The 22,641-nt window shown below is 46.2% G+C and overlaps 2 protein-coding genes across 3 annotated transcripts; both read left to right on the top strand.

Moving 5' to 3' along the window:
• The first annotated feature begins 1,939 nt into the window (after positions 1–1,939).
• Positions 1,940–6,109, top strand: LOC102106319 (uncharacterized). 2 transcript variants are annotated; one of them, XM_088057590.1, is made up of 6 exons: positions 1,940–1,982; positions 3,689–3,785; positions 4,536–4,640; positions 4,742–4,846; positions 5,029–5,130; positions 5,714–6,109. In XM_088057590.1, the coding sequence occupies exons 2-6, from the start codon at positions 3,697–3,699 to the stop codon at positions 5,823–5,825; spliced, it is 513 nt and encodes a 170-aa protein (XP_087913716.1). In that variant the 5' UTR covers positions 1,940–1,982; positions 3,689–3,696; the 3' UTR covers positions 5,826–6,109. The 2 variants fall into 2 exon arrangements, with proteins under 2 accessions (XP_087913716.1, XP_087913717.1); XM_088057591.1 differs by having other exon boundaries at positions 1,960–1,982; positions 3,677–3,785.
• Positions 6,110–7,489: 1,380 nt separating this feature from the next.
• On the top strand, positions 7,490–21,090 carry CDHR5 (cadherin related family member 5). The gene is made up of 14 exons (XM_005529076.2): positions 7,490–7,645; positions 7,835–8,010; positions 8,982–9,032; positions 9,333–9,425; positions 9,553–9,651; positions 10,797–10,907; positions 11,265–11,441; positions 11,785–11,875; positions 13,065–13,162; positions 13,496–13,702; positions 14,240–14,356; positions 14,861–14,933; positions 17,737–17,897; positions 18,733–21,090. The coding sequence occupies exons 1-14, from the start codon at positions 7,567–7,569 to the stop codon at positions 19,330–19,332; spliced, it is 2,133 nt and encodes a 710-aa protein (XP_005529133.2). The 5' UTR covers positions 7,490–7,566; the 3' UTR covers positions 19,333–21,090.
• The last annotated feature ends 1,551 nt before the right edge of the window (positions 21,091–22,641 follow it).

Genomic DNA, 22,641 nt, shown 5'->3' with positions numbered 1-22,641 from the left:
GGTGAGGCCAGTCATTTCCTCTATCATTCATAGAGCCAGAAAATAGCTGAAAGCTTTTCTATGCAGTGATGCTGCACATAGATAATGGGTTATAGATTACATCTAAATGGGTGATTTAATTCTGCTTTGTGCCTGCTGGATGCAGGCAGGGGGAATCTCCAGTCCCCTGCTGGGACTTGGAGTGTTCACACAAATGGAGAGTGGGAGAAGCAAAGTGCAAATTCACAAAGCTTCTTCCAACTGATATTGTTAGCAGGATTCTTTATTACTCCTATTTCCATAATGATGAGAGCTTGATGTAAATTCTGGCTAAGGAGACTCAGATATTGTTTCAGGACTGAGGAATTAGTTTGGGCTCTGGTTTATACAGTTATAAATTTCAGCTTGAAAATGTTTTTGAGTTCTCTTTATGGCCCTGAATTTCCTCATCAGGGGCTTCCAGAGCTGCACTGGAGCTCGAGCCCATGTTTGTCACCTGCATTAAGGTGCAGCAGTGCTGGGCATGGCCACACTATTTTCTACCCCATCACCTTTTCACTCTGCCCCTGCTGCTGGAGGCAAACTCCATTTTTTGCTGCAAAGTAGTTATTCAGGTTACTTATTTCACGTTCTTCAGTCCCCCTTCAGTGCCCTATTATATACCCTCTGCTGCCATCGTGGGGCCACTTTCTCATTCCAGCCTCTTCTCTGCCCTCATCCAGATTCTCATGGCTAAGCTTCCTCTGAGCTTGGAGGCATTTCAGACTCACTGAGGTTGTTTGCAGAGGAAGGAAAATCACATTAGTAACTTTTACCTCCCTACACGTTTTTCAGCCTCTGAAGCTGCCACCACCACTGCAGGCAGAAGCAGAGGCAGAAGGCTGCAGCTGGAGAAAGCAGGTTCAGAGAGGAGAGGAAAGTGGTTGGGAAATGCCTGGGCCAGAGCAGGTCCCAGAGGAGGAAATGGGCTCCCCTGTCCCAGTGCTGACCATGGCATGTCCAGGTGCTCCAGCCCTGGAATGGGACCTGAAGTGTCCCTGCTGTTTTTCCCTGTCCCTGTTGCAGGGCTCTCTGCAGCCTGCACTCACAGGCTGGAGGGCTGAGGTTCTGCTCATCAGGCCCTGGGGCATTCTTCCAAGGGAAAGATGATGGGGAAAATCTTGTTCCTCCCAGTCCTCTAGTCTTTTCCAATGAAAAAGAAAGTTAAGTAGATAAAAAGTGTAATACAGTTTGCATTTCTCCAGTTGGAAGATTAAAAAAAAATATTTATGGTGCTTATTCCTTCCAAGCTACTTTATACCATATAAAGAAGGAGAGAAGGGGTAATCTTATTTTCTTCCTCTATTTCCATGTCACCTTTAGCTGCTGTATTTGAGACCAAGCAAACCCCAGCAATGGCAGGGAATATATTCAGGATGTTTTCCATGCATGTGTAAGTATGCTGGGTTTTAGATGCTGTGACAGAATCTGTACTTGTCAGACCCTTCCCAGCTGAAACCACAGTTCAAAAGGTGGTGTCCCCTCATGGAAAAGTCAGTCCTGATCCTACTGATCAGGCAATGCTTGCCTGAAAAAAGTAATATGTCGTTCAGTACAGAGACTCGCTGACAGATCCTGGCAATTGCAAACATAGCCCAAGCCAGGATGAAATTACAAGAACAGAAGATTAAGCTCCTATCAAGAGGTAATTAAAGCCAGGAAATAATGATGACAATCATAGTGAATCAATTGGTACAAGGATGTTTGCCCAACAAATGTCATTATAGGCAGAAGCAGGAATTACTATCCATCAGCAGAAATATTCCATCAAATTGCTGTGAATGACCCGACCAGGTAATTAAAAGGACATTCCAACCCCGCTGCATTATTTGCTGTTAATCACAATTGTTCATATCCATATCTTTACCCAAATAATTGCTTCTGATAAGGCTGCAGATTTATAGGGGTCCCCGAGAGGAGAGGGCAGTGGAGCATCAGCTGCGAGCTGGGAGCCACCAGGCTTGGTGAGTCCAGCTGGGGTGGGGGGGCTGCACGGGCTGCCTTTCCCCCCTCACTTTGGGGGGTGGATTTCAGACCCCTGTGATGCCTCACTGAGCCATTGCTATGAGGCCATCCATGTCCTGAGCTGCAGTGCTGGAATAGGGGGGAGCGGGTTTCCCTTCTCGGGGATCCCAGGTTGGCTTGGGGTATAGTTCTTTCAGCTAAAGGTCTCAGCTGGCCAAAGAGTTTGCAGTCATTGAAAACCAGCATCAATGGGGAGGAAATTAAAAGCTTGGAAGTATCCTAAGAAGGTTTAACAGCCCTTCAGTGATGACACTGGAGATCTACCTGCTCCTTTTGGTCTGGCTAGTTTGAAAAACCAATGCAATCATTATTGATAGGCAGGAGAAATTCCCCATCACTGCTCCTGGGAACTTCAGCAAGCAAATTTGGTCTACCCAGGGTCTACCAATTGTGGTCTACCAAAATTATGCCCAGAAAGAGAAAAAAGAAGTTGATCACTGGATTAGCAGCTGGAAAGGTTATGAAGAGAGAGGAAACTCTGGAGCCAAGGATGGGTTTAAAATGGTCTCTTAAATATGGTGATCCCAGAGGGGTGCCAGCCCAGGGGAGGCCAAATGCTGAGATGAGATCCTGGGGTCAAGGGATTGTGTGACAGCTGTTGGGCAGATGGGAGGACAGGCTCAGGATTCAGGCTCCCCTTGCCCAAGGATGCTCTGGTTTTGGTGGCTGTTTTCAGCTCCTCCTGCATCCCAGGGCTGTGGAGTCTGCCTTGTTTGGACTCCAGTAAGATGCTGATCTTTGAAATGTCCTTCTTCTTTCACTATTCCATCCCCTCAAAGATGGATCAGGCAGGAAAAAACAACACTAAAGCTCCAAGTCTGTGTGAGATTAAGCTTATGGTACCTTCATCCTCTCATCTGTTTGCTCTGCAGCCCCCATTAAATATTTGCCCTGTGGTTTACAGTGAATAAATTTCTGTATAAGTCCCTCACTCTTGTCCTTTCTCCTTGTGCCTCTTCTCATCTTGCAGCACCTCCAGAGCAGCAAACAATCCCAGAAGGGTGGCTAGAAGGTGTTCAGAATTCTCAGACAGTCCTTTCATGTTCTTTGTACTGTTTAGCTTCAGAATAAAGTAAAAACCAAGTGGGAGGACTTTGATTTGGGGTTAGCAAAGTGCTGTCTTGAGAGATTGCAGGGCAGTGATGGAGGTTTGTTTCTTTGCAGGAGGAAGGCAAAAAATAAAGGAGTGTATTTATAAATTACAGGTAGAGTTGCTGTGTGATCCTTGAGGAAGGGTGAGCACCTGCGAATAAAGGGTAGAAATGTGCCATGGCTGGTGATAAACAAAAGTACTTTTTATTTCAGCAAGAAAACAAAATAGGAGGGCCTGCTGTGACTGCAAATCTGTGTTATTTCATTTTTCCTTTTTTAAAGGTTAGAGGATACATGGATATGGGCACACACATGAGCCCTTCCTCTATATGTGAATGAATTTTATTTAGCACATGTGATTTTTATTTTTTTTTTTATGAAAGCCCCTTGCAGATGTCCTCAGGTGTTTATCTCTGCTGGCAGGAATTCCTGCCTTATTTAGTTACAGTGGTGGTGTTTCCACAGCCCCATCTCAGTGGGGCACATGAACTGCACCAGATACACACCAGGGTCACTTGTCCTGCTACTCACAAAACCTCAGGCTTTGTTTCAGGAGACAACATGGTTTCCATGATGACAGCTCTGTGGCAAGTAATTATTCCCATGATTGTCCTTTCCCACTTCTCAGCATCTCTGCCACCCTGGGAGAGGTAAGCATTTCTTGGGACCCTGCTCTCTTTTTCTCTGTGGTTTTTGTTCAAAGAGCCTGCTAGCTGAAAACCCAGCCTTTTAGCTGCCTTCCTGAACTTAATCTGCTTGCTTGTGAATCTTCCTCTCCCCTAAACAGATTTAGTTAAATGAGTGCAAATACTGTAAATGTTTTTTTCTTGCTTAAGAACTGAAACGTTAATTTTATTTAATCTGGGAGGAAATTTGTGACTGCAAAACAAAACACAATTACAAAACCACTTTTGAGTCTGCTTTTCTCCTGTGCACTTGCACAGCCTGATAAAGGTGAGAGCTTCTGTTTCAAATAGCATGGTCCCATGAAAACATAACCAGAAATAGGCAACCCTGTAAGTTCACCAAGTTCACCAAGGGAGTCGCCTGCAAGGGCTGGTCTTCAATGCCCTTATCTAAGTGCTCTTCATGTTTGTGTCTCTGGATCTTTGTTCATTACTTCTCCAGCCTCTTGCCCTGCTATTTGAATCATCAGTAACCTCACATTCCCACATCAGCAAAAGCAAGGGCAGGTCGTTTTCCTGTGTGATGTTTAACAAAGATATTTTTAAAACTCCCCTTTTTTTCCTGTTTTTGGTGAAACTTTGCCAAAACAACACAAATTCTTGCCCATGTGTGTTTGGGACTCTCTTGCCTTGAGGCAGCAGTGTTTAATGCCTGTTCTTGCCTGCTTTTAAACCATTCCTTTTGACCTCCCCCTTCCCTGTTCCAACATGCAGGACGGAGCGCCACGCGGACGGACTCTTCCACAGCGAACTCAGCAAGATGAACGGCAACGCTTACGTGCAGCAGTTGGTCAAGCACCTGGTGGGCCTCAAGGACAGGTGAGGACCAGCCACAGCCACCCTCCTGGGGCAGGGAAGTCCCCAGTGGGACGTGCCGTGGCTGGGAGGTGCAGGTGCTGTCCCACGTTGTCCCCACGCAGGTCCCAGAGGCACTCGGATGGGCTGTTCACCAGTGAGTACAGCAAGATGAGAGGCAACGCCCAGGTTCAGAAATTCATCCAAAGCCTCATGGGCCGCAAGCGCAGGTGAGAGGAAACCTCTGGTGTCCCTGTCCCCACCTCTCACTGCCACACTGGGCCAGCAGCTCCCACTGAGGCCGTGTCTGTGAGCACAGCAGCAGATACAACACAAGGTGCAAGTGCTGCCCTGCAGTGGTGGTGGTTTGGGGTTTTTGATTATTATTATTAATTATCTTCATCTAAACCAGCTCTCCTGGCCCGGTCAACACAGACATGCAGGGGAGAGAAGGAGTAAACAACCCTGAGGAACTTTGTTTTTATTGGTTGTACCAGAGCTTTCTGAACACCAGGTAGGTGGGAGAGATTGGTCACCTCTGTGACTCTGAGCCCCACAATACTGAAGCCAAAAGAGGAATTTTATGAAGGGCTGTAGAAAAATCAGTTGTTAAAACCAGTAAAACCCAGGGAAGCAAAATAATATCTTTTCTTAACCATTTCCTAAGAGTTGTCATTCTGGATTGAAGCAATTATTCATCCCATTAGGAAATGTGATGTAATGGTTAAAATTGAAAGAAAGCCTTTGCTACCCTGTCTGGATTCAGGTGCTGATTGAAAAACACATCTCAAGATGGGTTGTCCCAGCACCTGGATATTGTCTTTTCCTAATGCCCAACAACTTTCCCTTACATATCTCTTTCTTAAATCACTGTAATTAGCAGGAATAAGCTGGCCCTTAGTACCTCTTGTGTCCACAATGGGGGTGAAACACCACTATGCATTTGTAGAATGCCTGGCAGCAGGCAGCTATGATCCCTCTATCATACACCTGCTCCTTGGAGTCATCCTTGAATGTCACAAGGTGGCCTTGTCACACTTCCTGCAGCCCATGCTGCCAGAAATAATGGACTATCCCTGATTTTTCCCTTCCCACAGCCGCTCGGACAGAGATGCCAGGGAGGCTGCTGCCATTACCAGCCAGAATCTTTGCCCCTTCTCTAAGCTGCTGTTTGCAGATGTGACAGAAGATACAGATGGTTCTGAATGAAGGTGGAGGGAAAGAAACAGCCAAGGAGACAGCTTTGCACATGTATGGCCTTGAAAATAAACAGGGAAGCTCTTGCTTAGGAAAAACTCTTGAGACAGGCAAATAAATAAAAATAATCCTGGAAAGCAGTAAAAAGCCAATGAAACCTCTGAGATTATGCAAAGTGAAATGTATGTGGGTGTGTACTGCTGTCAGTAGATGGAGCCTGGGTGAAGCACATCCCTCCACTCTGTGTTGGCATCTGACTGCCTGCTGCTGATCCCAAATAAAAATGGTTAACTGTACCTGTGCCTTGGCTGCTCTTTGGGAAACTGGAATAAGGGTGGTTCCTTTACAAGGTCTTGGATTATTAGGAATAATTAGGAATTATTAGGAGAGGAGCATTTTGCCAGGATTCCCCTACTGGAGGCATGGTGGTACACATGGCTGGGACTGGGGAGTGCCTACAGTGCAGCTGTGCATAGAGGTCAGAATCAGGGCTCCATGTAGCAGGAACAAAGGCACATGTTAGGTCTTATGGCAAAGAAATGTTCTGAGAGCTACACAGCAGAGATACTCACTGTAGAAGTTGTTTCCTCTCCATTCTGTCCCTGGAGTTGGTGGCCCAGTTTCCTCAGAGCCACTAAAGACAAAGCTCCACGGGGAGTAATTTGTTCCCCCCACTTACTGAGGTTTATGTGCTGTCCCTGTGCCACACAGGCAGATGGAACAGCCACGCCAGCTTTCCTGTAAAACCAGTGGATTTTGGAGAGAAGCTCTAAAATAAGGATCTTTAGCTGCAATCCTGTGCTGTGCTGTGCAGCCCTGCCCAGCCCATCCTGCTCTGGCAGTTTTCACCATCTATGAGAGATCTGACACCTGCAAAAGGAGCTGTTCCTACTCAAATACACACCTAAGTACCATTCCCTTACTGAGGAGCTGAACAAACCTTGGCAGTCATTCATTTTGGTCCATAGGAAATCTCTGCTAGGTAAGATTCCTTTTGGAATGCTTTTGGAAGGAGTACTGACAGCCTAGATTTCATTAAGCTGCTAAAAACCACCTGGATGAGGTGCAGCATCCGACAACTTCCTGAAATCAGAAAGAATTTTAAAAGATCAGTGAGAGCAGATGTCCCCTGAAAACTTCAGGAAGCTGCTGAGATTCAAATAGTTGAAGATTTCCTGGTGTGGAACTCCTGGAAGGGGATTCTGGGAAGCATCTCTACAAGGATCAGCCACCAGTAGGAGATATGTTTTCCCTACAAAGTTGCTGGACATTTCCTGGACTGCAGGTGAACCTCGTCACTGCTGGGATCCACTTGCTCACCTTATGTGATACAGACCCCAACTCTGGCACATCAGAAAACAAATTTTCCACCTTCCCTGTGTCCCTTCCTGGAGTACACAGACAGCTTCCCAAGTACCAGCCCTTGTCCTTCATGCTCAGCTGGGCAAGGGCTTGGCTCTGAGTTCTGAACTGCTTCAAATATATCCTCGTTGCCACAGAGAGTTTAGGATAGGAAAGATCCAGGGAAAAAAGAAGCAGCGAGGATTTATGTGTAATCCTGTTCTTTGACTGGTGAGCCCTTCAATAAGTCATCCAATGGGGCAAAGAGGCAAAGGTTGAACCACGGCAATCCACAGCCAGCCGGTGTTTCTTGGTGCCATAAAGTGGTGAACGCAGACAAGGGCACAGGGCGGAACAGGGAGAAGATCAGCTTAGCTGGAAAAAGGGATTTTTCAGCAACTGGCAGCTCACCATGGCTGTTCCTCACTGGCTCCTCATGTCTGCGCTCTTTCTGCTGCCCCTCCTGGCACAGGTTTTGGCACAGGAACCAGGTAAGCTCTTTGATGAGGTCCATGTCTCTGAGGAATGTTTCCCATGGGAGGGGGTGACCCTGTTACAGGTGGGGTGTTGCTACGCTCCAAGACACCTTTTCTCCACAGCTTGTGACTACAGCTCTCCCCCAGCTCCTTCACAATGTGAATCCTTGGGCAATTTTGCATCTTATTTGTGTTTTTTTCTAGGATGTTCTGTCAATAACAACAAACCAAGTGTCCCTGAAAATAAATGTCCTTATGTGGTGACTAGTGTCCACATGCAGCCAGGTTTCACCCTAACAATTGACCCCAATTTCCCTGATGGCCAATTCTTCGCCATTGAGGGCTTGGAGCTGAAGCTGACAAAGTGTGTGGACTATGAGGTAGGACTTTAGCTGGCAGGGCTGTAAGGATGGGATGGATAATGCTGGGATGCAATCAGTTTCAACCTGGAGCCTTGGGCTTCCAGGGATTCTTAACCTGTTTCTAAAGGGAATAAGTTATTTCAGTTGTGTGAGTTTGGGAGCTTAAAAAAAAACAATGGAGACCATTTATAAGGGCCTAGAATGACAGGATAAGGGGGAGTGATTTCAAACTGCCGGAGGGCAGGGTTAGATGGGATATTGGGAAGAAATTCTTTCCTGGGAGGGTGATGAGGACCTGGCACAGGTTGCCCAGAGGAGCTGTGGCTGTTCCATCCCTGGCAGGGTCCAAGACCAGGTTGGATGGGCCTTGGAGCAGCCTGGGATAGTGAAAGGTGTCCCTGCCTGTAGCAGGGTGTTGGAATGAGATGAGCTTTAAGGTCCTTTCCCACCTAAATCATTCTGGGATTCTGTCATCTTGTGTGAAGCAGAAAGGCAGTATGAAAGGTCATTGTGTTCACTTAGGTTGCTGCTAAATTATTTTAGCTCCCTGGAGTGCTTTGTATACAGCCACAGGCATCCTTAAGCTCCCTTTTAATGTAAACCCCCACTTTTACTTGTGTGAAGAGCAACAACTGGAACTAACACCATGCAGGTGCCATTGTACTTGCTGCATAGAATGTTTCTGATTTATTCAATTTTAAAAGAAATCTGTTAGAATTCACCTGAGGTGAGAGAGAATGGCAGATTAGCTCTGCCAACAACTTACAGAAACTGCAGGGAGAGCGCCTAGAAGATGGGGCTGCTTTGATATCCTCATAAACAAGACCCCAGCATTAAGGAAAGAAAGGAAAAGTTAGATACTCCTGAAAATAAGATAAAAGCCCAGCAGCATTTCTGATTCATCAAAGCATGGATTTGGCTCATTTGCTTTAGCCAGAGTTTGTACTCTTGGGCTGTTTTTACTGTGGGTGGGTTTGTTTTTCATGCAGGAAGACCCTGTGCTGCTGCTGTACTTGATCTGCAAGGACCCTGCTGGCCAGGTGAGTGCTCTCCCACCACTGAGCCCTGGGACTGCAGGCAGCACCTGCTTCCCTCTTCTCTTCCTAATCCTCACATTGGGATGGGCAGATGTTCTCTTTGTGGACAGACACGCTGCTCTCATAGCCACAGAGAGAGCCAAGGCTCTGCCACTGAGGAGGAGGTGGCAGCAAGCCCACAAACCCAGCCCCATTCAGCCCCCATCCTTACACCATCCCCTCTGGCCATTCTGCAAAGCAGGTTGAGCCCAAACAGTCTGTTTTTGTCTTTGATCCTTTAATTTGATTCTTTAATTTGCCCAGACTGATTCCTTGGAAATCCTAGTCACCATTCTGAACGAGAACGACAACAGCCCCGTGTTTGCACAGCCAAACATCACCAGGGATGTCCCAGAGGTAAGGGGTTTTTGGAAGGGAAGAGGGCACTGCTCTCTGGGTACTGTGGGACTGAGGAAGGGTCAAGAGGGAGAGGGCTTCAATCAATTTCACACAAACAATAACTACAACAATGTGTTTTTTTCAGGATACAAAAGTAGACACAGCTATTGTAGCCCGTGAAGAATTAAGTGCTACTGATGCTGACCTGGACACCATCTACTATGAACTCACTACTACAGTGCAGGTGAGCATCTCTGGGGACAAACTGTAGCTCTAGAGAAGCTGGATGCAGAAGAACCCCAGCTTTGAGGAGAAGATCACTGCATTTAGTTCTCTCAGCTTTTACAAACTCCAAACATTGATTTGGTTAGTGGAGCAGAGCCATCAATGCTGCAGGTATTGAATTCTCTTATGGCTCACATTTTTAATGCACTGTACAGATTAAACTTTAATCTAGGATATTCAGAGCCATAATGACTCAGAGAAGCCTTGCTGGTATGATCTGTAAACATATCAGGAGACCTTTGTACCTCGGGGAACTCAGAATTGCGCTGAGTCAGATGGGGAAAGGAGTCCTTGCCCTGCCTGCCAACAGCAGCACAGGAAATGGATTGTGCACACAGTAAAATCACAGTCTAGAGCACAAGAGCTGGCTGTAAACTCAAATCAAAAGGAAATTCAAGAGAAAAGCCAAATGTTTGTTTGCACTTTTGAAATGCATTGTGGAAAGAGCAGTCAGTGCTTTAATATCCTCAGGGAATTTAAGTTCCTGTGAGCAGAAACCACCAGGTTTCAGCTCTGGGATCAGACTTTGCAGTCACATTGGTGTAAGTTCAGAGGGATTTAGAAATTCATATACATGAGATTAATGGAGAACCAAAGCAAGTGTGGAAGGTTATAAAGTAAAATGCAATGCATGGTATTTCAACTCAGCTTTAGTTTCTTTCAAAGTTCGGCTGTGTTAGGTTAAGGTGGGTGATCCTGCCAGCTCTCAAAGGCTGAACCATCTTTGACCTTTTCTGTGCATGGAAGTGAGATTGCTTGGCTATTAGGGACTCAAAATCAAGGATTGTTGGCAACTTGCTAGAAGTAGGAAATAAATGAGGTGATAGATTTTATCTGAAAATTTCATCCAGAAGCTGCTGAGCAGATGGGCAGTCAAAGCAGGAGGTCTGGGAGAGGAAATTCACAAGAACAAACTTTTCTGATAAGCCAGGCAACTGCAGTGTGCAGTACCAAAGATTAAGTAGACCAGACATTCCCACAGTGTCCTTCATCCAGGTCTCCAGGACTAAAGGTCCAGTAGGGATGACAAAGACAGCAATGAGCAGGATTTGGAATGTGTCTGTGAATGAGTCTGCTATAGGAGTTTTTCTTTTCCCTTACCAGGACACAGATGGTTATTTTGCCATAAGAGGAGTTAATAACCCAGAAATTTATTTACAAAAAACATTGGACTATGACAAATTTACTTCGACAACGTTGCTCTTGTATGCCAGGGTAAGTGGTTTGGGAAGAACAGAATGTCTCTTTTGCATGGTCCCTCTTACCTGAAGGATGAGTCTGTATGGGACATCTCTGGGATAACAGGAGGGAGGGTGGGGATTAGGTGTGTGGGAGGGGTGCATTTGGAGCAGCCTTTCCCTGTCCATTAATTCCAGTGACAGACCTGCAGTCAGCCCACCTTTGTCAGCAGAACAAGATAACCTACTGCTTTAGCTTCCCTCACATAAATTGCTAATTAAACAGATTGGAGTGACAGTGGCTAAAGGGCCCCAGGCCACTGCTTTTAGCAGATGGGGCCTTGTTTTGGCAGTGAAACTTGTGTCTCACGAGTGTGCTTTGCCTTGGGGGCAGGACAGGCCTGTGACCAGCCCCGAGCCCAGCAACAATGCCACTGCAACAATAACCATCACCATCCAGCAGAGTGACACCCGGGCACCCTGGTTCCTGCCCTGCACCCGGATCCACAATGACGCCAGCGTCTGCATCAGCAGCCCCTACTCTGGCAGGGTCAACATCTCCGAGATGTCGGTGAGCAGAGGGCTCAGACAGTGCCCCTGCTGCTGTTCCCAGTGGGAAGCACTGAAACATTTCCATGAGCTTCTGCTGGTCTCCAGTGTAACCATCTCCAGATGGTTCAGCAGAACAGGGAGCCTTTGTCAGACCCCCATCCCAAGCAGCACTGCTTCTCTCTGCTCCTACAGCACATCACAGGAGAGGCAAGAGCTGGAACACCAGCTCAAGGCTGTCTCACCTCTGCCCTGGCACCAGATTCTGTCCTGCCCAGGCAGAGCCACAGCATCTGCACTGGGCTGGGAGAGCTCCAGATCTGGTCCTGGCCTGTGGTGTGTGATTGTTTGAATTGTTGTTGCAGACAGAGCCACTTCTCCTGGAGCCAGGGCCCATCTATGCTATAGACCCTGACTACACCATCAGTGACAGGATCCTGTACAGCATTGTTGGGGGTGAGTAGGTCTTGTCACCTTCCACAGGGGACATTGCTCATGTCTCCTGTGCTACCTGCCAAGAGCACTTGAGGGAGGGCCTGGGATTTCTGCCACAGAGACAAAACTAGAGCCACAGAACATTGATGATTAAGTAGAGGAAACAGACTGTACAGAGAGGAAGAAAAAAATAATCACAGTCCCACCAACTGGTTGCAGTGAAATGTTTCAAAAAGACTTTGTTTTTTTGTGAGATGAGACATGTTTTATCTTTAAGTTTTAAATGTGATTTTGTCAATCTGATCATGCTATTTTCATGCAGTGTTTGAGCTGAACCTAAAATTCCCACATTATCAGCCTAATTTCTATTCATTGCCCAGAACTGTGTTTTTATTCCCTAGCACATTGCCACTATCTCATCTTCCCTGTTTTAGTCTCGGTTTCAAAAGGATCAAAGCAAAGGTCATATTGGTAAAGTGGAGTGTTCCTCTCCCTTTATCTATTATGCCCCATGGCACCACAGTTGTGATATTCTCCTGATATCACAACTGTATTAAAGATGTATTAAAAATGTATTAAAATGTATTAAAGAACATTAAATTCCACTGGCATTTTGGCTACCCTCTCCACAGTCAGTGACTCACATCCTTGTCAACAGAGAGCCCACAGTGTCCCAGGGTGAGGAAAAGAACTAAAAATTCTGCTGATCTTACAACATGTATCCAACATAGGTACTGTTATGATTCCCACACAGATGTAGGAATCTGATTTCTACCTGTACATAAATACAAAGTTTGTGTCTAGACTCCCTTTGTAATCAGCAGAGAGAAATAAGCATTCCCAGAGCAGACTGGGAACTGGATGAAGATTTTCAGTCCTAAAATTGTACCAGAGGCTCTGGGCATTTATTACACTTTACACTGGCAATCTGTGGGCCTAGGCACTGGAAATGCAAAGCTTTGTTGTCCTGCCTCATTTAATTGGGTTCACACACATCTAATGTGTCCCTCTGCATCCCTGGCCATCACTCCCAGTCTCTGGAGCAGCCAGGCAGGCAAGGAAAGCAGCATTTTTCCTTGGCTAAATGGTATTTACCCAAGGAAGATTCCTTGAGGGTATTTTCACTAAGATGTGGAAGAAATGAGTCTGTGAGCTCCAGGTCACTTTAGGAAGGAATCTGATGTTTGAATGGTCTTTGTATTTTCTCTAGGTAATACAGACAACGTGTTCTCAGTGGATGCAGACACAGGGAATCTAACCATGAACAAAATAGTGACTTCCCCAGATTCCTTTTTGTTGCAAGTTATGGTAAGTGATGACATTACAGCCAGCCACCCAGCTCAGCTGGATTTCCAGGAAACTGAGCTGGGTGTGACAGGGATCAGTGACCTCAGTAATTACTTGGTTACTTCCCTTCTTTTGAAGGGCCCAGTGTTTGACCTATGTCTTGCACCAATCCACATGCGAAACTCCTGCAGCAGTTGAGAGTTTCCCCTCAGGTGTGGGTGGTGACAGCAAAGGAAATTCACCCTGGCCACATTCTGCTGAGCTGGGAATTGCAACAGGCTCCAGATCCAGCCTGTCCTTTAGTGTCTCATCAGGGGCAGGAGAAGTCTGGCAGTTCTCTCTCTTTCTCTGCAGGCTGCCCAGGTCAGCAACATAAGGAAATACTCTGTAGCCACTGTAGAGATCAAGGTCATCAATAAAAGCAATTTTCCACCCTACTTTGAGAAGGGGGTCTACAACGGGATGGTGTTTGTTGGGCTGCCCCAGAGAAGCTTTGTCTACCAAGCTGGAGATCCTTCCACCCCTCTGGTGATAACAGCAATGGATCAGGATTTCCCTGATGTAAGAAACTAAAAGTGCTCTGTGTTCTGTCTCACTGCTTCAGGCTTAAAGCAGGATCAGGAAACACAAGGGAGGGGAGGTGGGGAGAGGCAAACACATGTTGTCCTCTAGTGTTCCATGTTATATTCCCTTGGAAATTCCACAGAAACCAGAACCACTTATGGTGTGATGTAATGGGGAGAAGCTGCTGGACTTCCCTCTTCCAAAGCCAGTCCCACACAGATCACTTGCATAGGTGTGCTTTCCTTGGGGAAGTACTAAAGTTGCCAACAAAAGCTGGGTTAAGACTTGAGATTTTTATTTTTTTTTTAATATTTTCGTGGTGCTTTCTTGGCCTCTGAGCAACAATGTGAACACAGTTGAGTTCATCCTTTCTCACCTGCTCAGCCCAGGTTTATTTATTACTCTCCACACCTGCTCCTTTAAAACCTGTCCTCAGAACACCTCAGGTATTTTGGACAAAGCCTGCCAAGGGGTTGTTGGGAGGATGCATGTGAAGCACAGTGTGGTTTGATCACCTGCTCTCTGACCTTTCAGAAAGTCAACCCCAACATTGAGTATTTCCTCAAAAACAGCACTGATTTCATTGCAACCAGGGATGGGCTCATCCTGACCAACATAGTGCTGGAGTCCCCAGGAACTGTGACCATCCAGGTAGGGCACCTGTCTTGGGTATTTTGTCAGGGGTGTGGAAAGAAGCAGGAATTCAGACCCCTTTTTGCTTGGGTCAAAGGAAGCAGTCACTAACTTTAGACTTGTAAGAAGCTGGATGTTCCCTTTGTCCACACACCTGCCTAAGGCTTGCCTGGCACAGTGCCATGCCCTGTGGAGATTCTGGCCCAGCCTGGCCACAGCACTGCTGGATCCACAGGCAGGCACAGAGAGGTCCAACCTGCTGCTCCTGCCCCACACTGCCTCAGAACCTGTGCTCTGCACTGTGCTGGGAACTGAACACAAGGCAGTGATGTGGTTCAGGCTCCCAGGGCAGGGAATCTTCAGAGCTCTTGTCCCCCTGTGACCAGGCTGTGCAGCCACAGTGAATGGATGTGCTGAGGATAGGGACAAGGTACTTTCTCCTCAAAGGGCCCCCCACAGAACTGGAGAGTGCTCTGGAGATCTGGAAGTCCCTAAGCCCATCTCTTTCCCATGTTCCCACAGGCTGTTGGAAAAGATGTGTTGAGCCTGCAGGAGGCAAGCACCATCATTGTGGTTGAAGTCATCCTTGCCACAGGTAGGCTGGGAAGGTCTCTGTTTTCTGCTCTGGGGAGTCTTTTCTATTTCTGTGGCAAACTGGCCATGATGGGTCACTTGCTGAAGCCTGTGGGCCTGGGCTGAGGCCAACTCCAACCCTACAGGAGGCTCTGTGGTGGCTTTAAGAGGCAAAACACCCCAACAACATCCTCACAGTATAACTTTTTAAAATTATTTGTTTATTTTTTCTCATTTTTGATTCTGCTGCTGTCCTTCTTCTGCACTTCCTTTCATTCCTGGATTTCTCAGTCTCCTCTGAGCTGAGCTTCTTGGGGATACCTCCTCACAGTTATCACAGTTCTCCAAGTCAGGACAAAAACTCCAAAGGTCGTCAGGATCTCGTTTGTTGTGTTTATTAGGATGTTATCACAAAACTTGTCAGGTCCCTCCAGACTTTCTGCACAAGTTCAATTCACTGCAACTTGGCTCATTTCTTTCTGATGGTACAAAATAGCCTTGTGGCTCACTTTGTGGCTCACTTTGTGCTTTGAAGGCACGAAATGGCCTTGAACTATGCAGTTCTTTTATCTTTATATTTATTCTTATCCAATTAACAATAGACACATATATTATTTTTCTTAATGACACAATGACCTATCACTTGTGTGCTGCACTGCAGCATTTTCTATCCAATCACCTACTATCACCCAAAAACCTCTAGAAGAAGAACATGAAGAAGAAAGAAGAAAGAAAAGAAACAACAGACTAAATCCTTCATCTTGCTTTCTTCTTTCTAAACTAGCTTAAACTCTAAACTTTAAATTTTTCACCACGTGACTTAAGAAAACTCTCTAATCTACACACTCACACTTTTAGCTTTTCTATTTAACTTTAACAGTTGTTTTCATGTATCACATGAAAACATGCTCATAAATTTCATATTATATGAAATTCAATGTTTATCTGGATCTCAGAGCTGAGCATCTGTGCACACACTCTGTGTCCTAGACTCCAACACACAGCAGAGTCACCACATGCCTCAAAAAGCCTCCTGAGACTTCAAGTGGTGCTGCGTATGGGAGTGTCTTTTCTTCTTCCAGAGCTAAATCTGGGCTTGGTTCATGCTGGGAAATAACCCAGGATATCTTATCATGGCAAAGGAGACCTTGGCACATCATTGCTCCTTTTTAGCCAAACACAGACAAAACTGCAATGTTCTTACTTGTCTTAGGCAGAGCAGAGGGCAGCTGGCACACCCCAAAGCCAGGCTTGCCCATGAGCCAAGGCATTTCTGCTCAGGGCAGGTCAGGGTCTTTCACATCAGGACTTTATGGTCTTACAGGAGAAACAGCCCATGAGTACTAAGAGAGACATGAGGCTCCCTGTGTAACCCTCCAGCTACTGTTTAACTTTGTCGATGTAAAAACAGCTCACACTTCCATGCTGCTGAGAAACGACTCTTAAATTGGTCTTATAAATAAATTAGGATTGAAGTGCATGAGACTTTTATGCTTTAAGATGGACCAATAGCAATGAATTTTTATCTCAGGATAGGCAGACAATGCCCAGGCTTCACTGGGTTCTACACAATGATGTGCGATTGAAGTTCCATCACTTCACCCTCTCATCACCACCTTTGTGGGGTGGGAAAAACAAATGGGCTCCTGGGTCTAAATTTGGATTGATTCTCTAAAGGTAGTGTCACTTCATAGCTAAAAGCCACTAAAACCCCATTTAAGGGCACAGCCCATCATGAAACTAGTCCATATGTGAGCTCACAGAGTTACAAATGCTCCAAGCATGTACCAACACTTCTGGGCAACTTTGAAATGTTGCCCCTGCTGCTTAAGTCACACAAAGCAATGGTGCTGTTGAATATGCAGAATTACACAGCTCTGTGACTGTCTGTGGGCTGTGGCTCCCCAGGAGACAAGATTAAGCAGCAAAAATTCACTGTGGTCCTGAATCCTTGCCAAGGTGTTAATGATAAACTGAGGGCAGAATCCAATGCGGAGGGAATACTCCAATTCCATTATCATAAACAAGTCAGCAGCAGAACAGAACCTTGTTTCATTAATCATTAATGAGAGTAATTTATACTACAAAATGAAGCTGGGAAACTTTAATAATCCCACCACCACCACCACCACCACCACCAAGCAAAGCTGAGAATGGTACTGTCTTTCCACTCTGGTGTCAATCTCTGTACAGCCACCCAACACTGACCAGTGGCACTGACCATGAGCAGACTGGGGAAAACAGCTACAAAAGGGCAGGAAACATTTTATTGTCCTGGGGACTTTCTAATGCTTTTCCTATTTCCTATTCCAACTTTTTGTTGCTTATTTTGCTGTGCTCATCTGTATTGGAGGGGATGTTCCAAATGAAAGGAAACTTTGCATTTTCACACACAGGTGTACAATCAAATCTCATTTTTGCATTCAGTAGAAGGGTGTAGTGTAAAAGGATAACGTGGGAAAGTCAAAGAACTAAGTGGCTTTACTCCATGTAGCAAATGCTTGCCTGATGCAGTCAGGTTTTTATTAACTTAGTTAAATCACGGGGTAAAAGTCACCGTCCTGTAAATGGCTGCTATTTCCACTTCATGGAATTTATTGGAAATGACAATATTCTGTGTAATAACAAAAGAAGCCCTCTGCTTTTTTGCCCTCAGCAAAAAAACGATTTTCTGTGGTATCATATATGACTGTCACATTCTGCAGCACAGGATGCTTCCTTGCCTTTCAAAAGTTGGTTGGAGCTTCTCCCACAGTGAAGGGTTGTGTTGGAAAATGCTGCCTGCCACTTTCAGGCTTTCTAACACTGGTTTGTTTTCCTTGCAGCTGTGACCCCCTCTGACAAGATGTACTCTGCTCAGGACATGGCTATCTTAGGGGGCACATTAGCAGCACTGCTGTTAATTGCCTTAGTCTTCCTTGGAGTGCTGGTATGGAAATCCAGTAGATGGTACAGGAAACCTGTCAAATACCTGATGAAGAAAAAGGTCAGTGTCTTGTTTGTACCTGAACTTCTGAGAGTTAGAAAGTGGGATCTGAGGAAGTGTGGATGGGCTGCCCAAGTACCACACATTGGTGTGAGGGTGGTGAACCACTCCTGAGATGAAGTTTGCAGAGGTGGCATCACTTTGGTGGTGGTTGCTGCTGTTCTTTCTGCCCCTGAGGCTGGAGCTGTGTGATGGATGAGGGGCAGACGTGGTAAGAAGAGCACCACAGCTCCATGGAGCACAAAATCTAGGATAAACGTGGCACACATCAGGGGCAGTCTCTGAAAAACACCTGACTGTGGTTCATTCTCCCTAGTCAAAGGAGAGGAGTCCCTTCATATCTGATCCCAAAGCCCAGGCCCAGACACTTGTCTGCATCTGAGCTATTTAATTTTGGACATCTCAAGTCCCTGGCAGATTGGTCACTGGGAAGTTTAGGGTGTAATTTGTCTGACCAGATGTTGATCTGTGCCATAGGCTGGGCCTGCCAGGAGCCTAGCCCTGAGTGCAGAGCACATAGCTCAGGTGGGTAGCAAAAGTCCTTCACCCTGAGTGAGGGAAATCCCACTGCAGAATGGGGTGGGTACAAATCACCATGTGTGTGGTGCTGGTCCTCAGCCCTCCTGGAGAACAAATCCACTCATCTGAGAAAACTCCAGAAATGGAGCCAATAAAAAAATATTTCTTCCAAGGATCTCCATCTTTCCCTGGCTTCAAATAGGTCTTTCTGCAAACCAATTTTCCTGAACAGGAGCTCAGTCACTGCAGCCACCCCTTCCCTCCTGCCCCCCATTTCTTTTCCTGTCACAGTCACAATGTGTCTCTCCTCCTGTAGCTCACCATGGAGATCTCTGGAGGTCACCAGAATGAATATTACCAGGAAGATGAGCAGCCTTATGTGAACACCAAGCAGCATGAGCCATCAGAAACCAGCAGTGTCCAGGCAGAGCCTCCTGTGCCAGAGCAGCCAGCACTTGCCTTGTACTCCTCTGGTGCAGAGGAAACAGACAGTCTCCCAAAGGGCTCCACAGCTTCCACTGTCACCTTTGACCAGGAAGAGAAAGAGGAAGAAAAGGAAGAAGAGGCTGGACAGGAGAAAGAAGTGAAGTCAATCCTCAAAACAGACAGGCACTTGGCAGATGATGGCTACAAAGCTGTGTGGTTTAAGACTGATGTGGACCCCGAGGCTGGAGAGAGGGTTGAAGTGATTGAGGACAATGCAGCAGCAGATGATGATGATGATGATGATGATGATGACAGTGACCAAGATCTGAAGAAGAATGAGGAGGAGGAGGAGGGAGAAAGTTCTGACACAGACAATCACCACCGAGGGCTGGAAGAGCCCTTTGCCTCAGAGAGCTCATCACCCCCAGCAGCAGAGGTGACAGCCAACATGTCTCACACAGGTGCAGGGACAGCTGACTCTAAGATATAATGGAAATTGGGTACATACCCCCAGAAATGGGGCAGCCTCAGTTTCTTTGCTGACATGAAGCCCATTTTTCTGCTCAGGGGGAAAACTGGAATGCAGAAGGGTGAGGTTATCTGTCTTGCTTGTCTGAATGCAGCAAATAAGGCCAGAAGAGATTACAGCTAATTTAACCCTTTAGTGAGATCTTAGAATATCACTTAGGATTTTCAGGGTGAAGCATTTCATCTTTCCACCTTCCTGCCAGTTCCCCCTGGGTCCCTTGACACCACCTTTCCCAAACTGACTGCAGGTACAGCAGAGCTGTATCTGACCTGGTCTGGCAGCAGCAAGCCCAGTTCAGAGGAGCAGTTGTGTTGCACAGTCCAGTGTTTTTTGGCTCTTCCCTTTAGAGTGTTGCAGCAGGGTGTCAGCAAGTCCCTCTGAGCCTGCAGGTGCTCCTGTGACTATGCAGGAGCTGCCTTCAGGGCTGGGCTCTGCTCTGTTCTCCCAGCACAAGCAGCTGGAATGTGCCACCAGGCCCTTGTCCTGCCTGAGGTTCCATGCTCAGGACCTGCTGTTTCCTTTGTCACTGGTAAACAAGGACCGATCACATGTTCTTTAGTGAAGGACTTTGTCATCCATTTTCTACATCATAAACCCACTAATTGTGCGCTACTTTAGCTGTGTATCTGCTGTCTGTCTGGCAAAAGATCTCCTGAGATATTGTCTGAAAGTGCCAAGTCTACTCTATTTCCAGGTAGCAGAGGGAAGGAAATATCTGATGCTCTTGTCTTGGTTTGCACCTCCCATCAACCAATCGCTTCTCTCAGCTGGCAGCCAAAAGCTGGGCTGGTTTCCACCAGCTGAGGTCATGGCTGTGTGCATTTGCGTCTTCTGATCATCAGCACAAGATTTGTGCTGCTCCTGGAGAAGGAAACCAAAGAGTGACTGCTGGGATCTGCAGGAACATCAGAGCACATGTGATTCCCAGGGAGGCTTTTATCCTCTTGGGCCTTACATGTCCCAGTGTTCCCATGCTCAGTCCTGCTCTCCTGTCTCTGAGGAATGCTGCCCTCCTGGACTTCAGGAGCTGTGTTTGTGCTGAAAATCAAGCCCAGGACCTGGAAAGCTTTCCTACTTCCTACAGCAAAGCCGTTTGCCTGGGAATTGCAGTGTGGAAATGGAGGGTGGGGAGTGCACCCAGTGTTTACCACTTAAAGAGTCCCTCCAGCAGCTTTGGGATATCTCCAGGAAGCATTTCCCACAGGACTATGAGAACTCTCTGGCAGCTGCTCACTGATCTGCCACCAGCAAGGCTGAGGGTTGAGCCTGCCTGCCCCCTGTGCTGATGCTGCTCCTGGTAGGGTTGCTGATGTGGGGAGAAGCTGGAGTGCTTCTCCTCTGCTCCATTTCCTTGGTGGCTGTGACATGTGTGGTCCATTCCTGTCAGTACTCTGCTGTCTGTCTGCCTTCCCCCTGCTGCTGTGTACTCTGGATTTCTGCTGGCATACTGATTTATGAGCTCCCTGCGACTGCAATCTGTGTTCAGCTCTTGGTGCTTTCCCTCCCCTCACCAGTGTGTTTCCCATGCTCCTGGAATAGGACTGGTCCCATCAAACCAGTCTTTGTTGTCTCCCAGGTCCCATCAGTGCATACAGCCGTGGGATTTGGAGTTTTTCAGGGTTATGGGTGTTTAACTTCAGAGGTGATGTTTGGTAAATATTGTGTCTGTGGAAGTGGTGGTGGTTGCTGTGAGGAGAAGCACAACAACACAATAATAAAACTTGGCAGCAGGCAGAGCTCAAATTCCAGCTATGCCTGTTAAATCCTCCAGATCCTGTGTTCTTGAGTCCTGTCCTTTTTGGAAAGAAATGAAGAAAAATGTGTAAGGAACAGGAAGGAAATTTAACCTTTTAAGTTCAAGTTCATGTGAGCTTGCATCTGTTCAGGTTGGTTTGTCTGCTGAGCTTGGGAAGGGTGACAGAGTTTTTGCTTCTTTGTACAACCATTACGTTCATTTATAAACATCTGCATAGGAAAGAAAAATGCACTGACAGAAATGTTTTTAGAAAATTGGATCAGCTTAAGTTTTTTTGATGGCAAATAAATATGTAAGTACCTTGAAGATCTCATCCTTACACTCCAAAGACATTCAAGTGCTTTTGGAAGTTTAGCTCTACAGGTAGATATAAGAAATCTCTGTCACCCCATCCCCAGTCAAGCTCTGTTTTTATTTCTATACCAGCTTCAAATGATATTTTTTAGCATTTGTAATGCAGAGCTGTAAAAAGCTGGTCAGCAAATCTGCAGGAGGAGAAAGAGCAGTTTCAGTGGCTGTGCTAAGTGTGGATTTGAGGTTTTACAGGTGGGAGTGGCACAGATGCCAAGGGAGAGGATCCTCACAGCTTTCCAGCTTTGAGCATCCTCTCCTGATGTAACACAGACCTGGCATGTGCCTGTTTCACCTTCATTTTGGCCTCTAGAAGGAAAAGAAGGCTCTCAGCTGCCAGGGGAAACTCTAAAGCTGAATTGAAACCAGCAGGTACAAGCAGAAAATTGGAAAAATCAAATAAATACAGACATTAGGGTTTCTTTTACCTGCAGGAAGTTACAGAAACTGACTTAAAAATTCCCAGGTGTCTGAAAATTAATTTCTGCTCAAATTCTGTCCCCATATAGAACTGAATTTCACATATTTCCTCAAGTGTCATTGGCATAACTGACAGCAAATGCATCCTTTTGCCTTTTTTTGCTTCTGAGAGAAAAATGCTTCTGGCACATGGCTTGCCAGAGTGTGGAGGACACTTGTTTCAGTTTTTGGAAGAGAACTGGTGACCTTTCTCTTTGTATGTAGGATAGCAGAATGATCTAGCATTTATAAACTTCCAAATGATAAACAATCAGAGATAGAAGACTTGTTTTAACCTGATTCCCCTTAGATATTGAGCAGCCTTAGCTCCAAAAGGGACGTGACAGAAAGTGGATGGGCTGTTACACCAGTGAATCAGGTTGTAGTCCCACCCCTGATCCTTCAGGAGCTGGCTCAGAGAAAACATGAAAACACACATTTTGGGGTTGAAAATCTTCTGAAACATTTAAAAAAGGTAGTAATAGGAAAGAGAATGACTGATACTGTACAGTCAGTAGTGAACAAATGTGAAATCTTCTTTAAAAACAACTCTGATACAAGGAAGAGAATTGTCTTAGGAGTAACAAAGGCAGGGGAACTTCCTGGAATTACTGGTAAATAGATTTTGCAGAGTTACCATGCAAAGAGGGATACTGGTACACACTGGAACTTCAGTGGATGGCCAGAAGCTTACCCCTGTCTCA

The sequence above is a fragment of the Pseudopodoces humilis genome, chromosome 7 (assembly GCF_049639895.1).
Source record: "Pseudopodoces humilis isolate 2021_Gansu_Grassland_sample_001 chromosome 7, ASM4963989v1, whole genome shotgun sequence".
Lineage (NCBI taxonomy): Eukaryota > Metazoa > Chordata > Aves > Passeriformes > Paridae > Pseudopodoces > Pseudopodoces humilis.
This window is presented reverse-complemented; position numbering and strand designations above follow the sequence as displayed.